General features: G+C 34.0%; 1 protein-coding gene across 1 annotated transcript in view; it reads left to right on the top strand.

Moving 5' to 3' along the window:
• LOC106476743 (brachyury protein-like) overlaps positions 1-4,987 on the top strand; it is a 13,670-nt gene that overhangs the window by 3,972 nt on the left and 4,711 nt on the right. Inside the window, exon 2 of the mRNA XM_013937378.2 lies at positions 2,331-2,598. Within this exon, the coding sequence (XP_013792832.2) occupies positions 2,331-2,598 (268 nt within the window). The remainder of the gene's footprint in view (positions 1-2,330; positions 2,599-4,987) is intronic.

Genomic DNA, 4,987 nt, shown 5'->3' with positions numbered 1-4,987 from the left:
ATTGTTAATACATGCCATCATAATGAACATTAGTCCCTTCTTCTGGCTATGGGTGAGGTTTTTCTGATGTGTTTCATTGCCATTAATACATGCTATCGTAATGAACATTAGTCCCTTCTTCTGGCTATGGGTGAGGTTTTTCTTATTTGTTTCATTGCCATTAATACATGCATGATACTTTATTCTGGTTACAAGCGTTTTATTTGATCTAATGTATTCAGCATTAATACACACTATCACACACAACATTAGTCTCTTCTGGCCATGAGTGACTTTCACCTTGTCTAGTGCAGTATTTGGTAGTAATATTTCAGTCGTTTTTTCTTGGTGTAGAAGAGAGTTTTATCTGGTTTAATGTTTTATGTAGTAGTAATACATGATGTTCAGCGGTAACTGCTTTTTCTAGTTAAGAAGGGAGTTTTATCTAGCTTAATGTTTTATTTATTTTTAATATACGTCATTATGTACAGCGTTAGTTGCTTCTTCTAGTTAAGAAGGTGTTTTATCTGGTTTATTGCTTTATTTTGTCTTACTAAGTATCATTGTGTACAGCATTAATTGCTTCTTCTGCTTAAGAAGGTATTTTACCTAGTTTAATGTTTTACTTATTCTTAATATGTGTCATATAGAGCGTTTGTTTTTTCTTCTAGTTAAGAAGGTGTTTTATGAGGTGTAATGTTTTATATATTCTTAATATACGTCATTATGTACAGCATTAGTTACTTCTTCTAGTTAAGGTGTTTTATAAGGTGTAATGTTTTATTTATTCTTAATATACGTCATTATGTACAGCATTAGTTACTTCTTCTAGTTAAGGTGTTTTATATATTCTTAATATACGTCATTATGTACAGCATTAGTTACTTCTTCTAGTAATGTTTTATAAGGTGTAATGTTTTATATATTCTTAATATACGTCATTATGTACAGCATTAGTTACTTCTTCTAGTTAAGGTGTTTTATAAGGTGTAATGTTTTATATATTCTTAATATACGTCATTATGTACAACATTAGTTACTTATTCTAGTTAAGAAGGTGTTTTATGTGGTGTAATGTTTTATTTATTCTTAATATACGTCATCATATACAGCGTTAATAGCTTCTAATCATATGCTTTATCTTACTGTATATTTAATATTAATACGTACAACCAAACTCGATGTTACTCGCTTCATTTGGTTTTTGTGGTTATTTTATCTGATATATTTATGATTAATACAAAATGTCACTTCTGTTGTTTTATCTTCTGTAAAGATTTGTTTAGTATAAATACATTATGATAAGCAACGATAGTCTATTTCTTTGTTATTATAGCCGTATTTTGTTTATCAATTTTTTTTTTCAACTAATGTCTTGGAATCAAATCTAAACTTCAAATATGGAATTTGACAGCGAATGCCAGCAACGGTTTTATTGAAATTTACAAATTTAACTCATCGCTTGGTAGGACTTCAGCAATAATGAGATCTACGAATAACAAAGTGGTTAAGTCAAGTTGAAAGCATTAATGTTTTTTTTTATTCAATTCAACATTAATGTTAATTGGAATGTCAAATATTTTAGACCGTATTATTAACTTCTAATCTGTAACAAACCTGAGTAACAGAACATAGCCTAAGTTAATATTTACATTATAATAATTTCCTCCATTATTCCCTATTATAAATATTTATGGAACTTTTCAAACAAAATTTACATTTAAAACAGGCTAGAATTTCAAGGAGCTCGGCAACCATGACCATAAGTAAAACAGACTACAAGTGTACAACTCGCTGCTTTATTTCTTTAAGTTTTGAATAATGAATTAACACATTCAAGTCGTCATTTTCATCCAGAAACTTCTTGAAATGTATCAAAACAACTTTCTCTTACTTCTTGAATAAACATTTTCATTTTTTCTAAAATATTCAGAATCAGTCGGCCTTGACAGTCCATATATTTTGTCGGGAAGTTATTCGGTCAGCCTTATAAAACGGCTTGTCTGTAGGTGCCAAAAATTTATAACTTGTTTCATCTCGAAGGTTCCCCGGTGGGACAGCGATAAGCCTATCAACTTTCAACGCTAAAATCCGGAATTCATTCCCCACGCTGGACACAGCAAATAGATCAACGTGGCTTTGCTCTAAACAATAACAACAAAAAAAAAAAAAAACTGTCATCTCAAAGTTAATTAATCTTTTGAAGCACTTTTTCTTTCCCTGTGATTGGCTAATACATGTCATTTTAATAAACCTTATGTTCAATAATATAAAGAACCAATTCCATTACAGTCAACACACCGTAATGACTAAACGAACCGAGATACATATTCATGCTATTTTTCCTCCAGAAGGATGTTTCCAGTGGTGCAGCTCCGCTTCAGCGGCTTGGAACCCCGCGGTATGTATTCGATATACCTCGAGTTCGTCCAACTGTCTGGGCATCGTTGGAAATACATGAACGGAGACTGGGTTCCGGGTGGAAAGGCTGAGCCGGCGCCACAGCAAGCAGTGTATATCCACCCTGAATCACCAAATTTCGGCTCTCACTGGATGGAGTCCTCCGTATCTTTTGCTAAGGTGAAACTGACAAACAAGCCAAGCGCTCCTCAAGGACAGGTAAATATCGTTGTTCTTCTTTGAAAAGTTAAGCAATTTTTAATTTAAGTATTATATATATATATTACCTAACTATTTTTTATTATTACCAGAAAAACACAAATATGAAAGATATTAGTTGTTAACTTTTTGTAGATAAGTACAATATTGGATGAAGTCTCGTACGGGGACTTTTAGTAGCATGGTACAAATCGCATACATACAATTGTGAGAATGATCGACGTCTGTATGTGAGAAGCTTTGTTTCAGGTGAAAAAAACATACCTGTTTGCTATTTGATGTTCAACTCTTCTAGTGCCTCAGAAAAAAAAACTTGGATTTTTTTAGTCACATTACGATGTTGGGCAACATTTCGCCTTACAGCAGTTAAAAAAGAACTATAGGATAAATTTAGATAATAGTTCCTGGAGCTTATTTAGTGTCCAGAAGTTAATTAAGAGAGGATCGTGTTATACGTCTCAGAATGTCATCTTGGCATGCCCTAGCGGTTAACGTATCAACCATGCCATGGATTAGAAGGTCCAAGGTTCGAGTCCGCGACATTTTGCTTAACGCGTTCCGTACTTTCACCTTCAGGAGTATTATTAAAGTGACAGTTAATCCCGTTGTTAAGTTAAGAGTAGTCATGTAGGTGTTTGTTTGTTTAAAGTTAAGCACAAAGCTGCATAATGGGCTATCTGTGTTCTGCCGATCACGGGTATCGAAACCCGGTTTCTATCGTTGTAAGTCCGCAGACATGCCGCTGTTCTACTGGAGGGCTGTAAGTGTTGGATGCCGCTGACTGGTTACCTTGTCTTTAGTCAGCAATATAAAATTAAGGATTGCTATGTGCCTGGATCTTGAGGTCTCTTAATTTTATCGTTTAGTCCATGTGTTGCATAAGGTGCTGTTCAGGTTGAAAATAATACTCACAAAACGTTTAAACACAGTTTACTATAATTAGTTTGCGCAGGTGGCTTTTAAATATCTTACTTTTAAAGAACTTAACATGATTTAACTTCAAATCTCGCATTACCAACCTTTTTCTTTTACTCTTAATATTGCGAATTTTGTGTTTAGCAACCATTATTAGAATATCTAACTTTTGGGGAAGTCTTTAAGCCTTTCTCACGAGTCTTAACAAGCCTGTGTAGACTCAGGTGCTAAAAATCGGTTTATAACCTAATGTCGTAGTTGTCCAAGGTAATTAGTTACACAAGTGTGAAACATGTGGCGCGGTAAGACACAGACGTGTAGCTGACCTGCATTTGTGGTCGGGTCACGCTTGGCCTTAATTTATTTCCCTCGGAATAAGCGATTTCTCATATTGCGAAAGAACTCAATCACTTGTATAAAGACCTGCCGGCTGACCACTGTTGTTAAGTTGCAACCTTTGTGTGAAGTCCTGACCGCTGTTCCTGAAGCTACGGCAGTCTATAGCTTGAGAACCGCGGAACACCAATAAACGTTCATTTTTACAGATGTATCTCATTTTTTCATTGACAGTGTCTACAAACTTCAAAAAAAAAAAACAAAAAAAAACGAAACAAACTATAAGATTTTTCCATATTTATACTGATTTCGTAGAATTATATGAACCCCCTTAAAAGCGTTTCTCATACACAAACAAACACACACACACATATTAAAACTGTAAAATTAAAATACATAGCGTATAACTTTCTGATTAGCCTTCATAATGTCAGTGACAATTAGGGAATAGTCTTCTGATTGGAGGCCTCCTCCGATGCATAACGTTAGTGACCAGAATATGGTTAGTCTTCTGATTAGCTTAGCCTTCTTCTCCGATACATAACTATGACTATCTTACGGTAACCAAATGCCTCGTCATCTAATTAGTGACACGCATGAATTGATTAACGAGATTCCCACTGTCCCTATCTACTATCTAGCGAAATCACAGCCAAGGGTAAAATATTCAAAACATTCAAAATATGAAATGGATATTCTATAACAAATCGTCATGTTAAAAAAATGGACTGAAAAATTAATGTTTAATTAACCTACAATCTATTTTATCGTTATACACCTAAAAACATTGGCTATTCTGTTAAGTGTATGGGGTTGCACAATTGTGAAGAATCAGTTCGTGCTCCTAAATTAATATACTCTCCTCAATGACTGGCATACACCCATTTTCGATCTCTCTGCCTCTCTTTTTCTCTCCACAGATACTGTATAATATTATAGTATTTTGGCACTTGTGTATAAAGTTAAAATCATAAATAATATTCAACGTTAAACTGGTACACAATTAAAAATATTTTATTTAGGCCTATCTATGGCCTTCAAAAAGATGACGACTCTACCTGTTTCGACGTTACTGAGGATGGCAGGCAGGCAAAGTACATTTTCGGAACATTGTCAATCCGGAAAGCTAGATTTATTA

This window comes from Limulus polyphemus, unplaced genomic scaffold, assembly GCF_000517525.1.
Source record: "Limulus polyphemus unplaced genomic scaffold, Limulus_polyphemus-2.1.2 Scaffold158, whole genome shotgun sequence".
NCBI classification, from domain to species: domain Eukaryota; kingdom Metazoa; phylum Arthropoda; class Merostomata; order Xiphosura; family Limulidae; genus Limulus; species Limulus polyphemus.
Note: the sequence above shows the minus strand (reverse complement) of the source record. Positions and strands in the feature narration are given on the sequence as shown.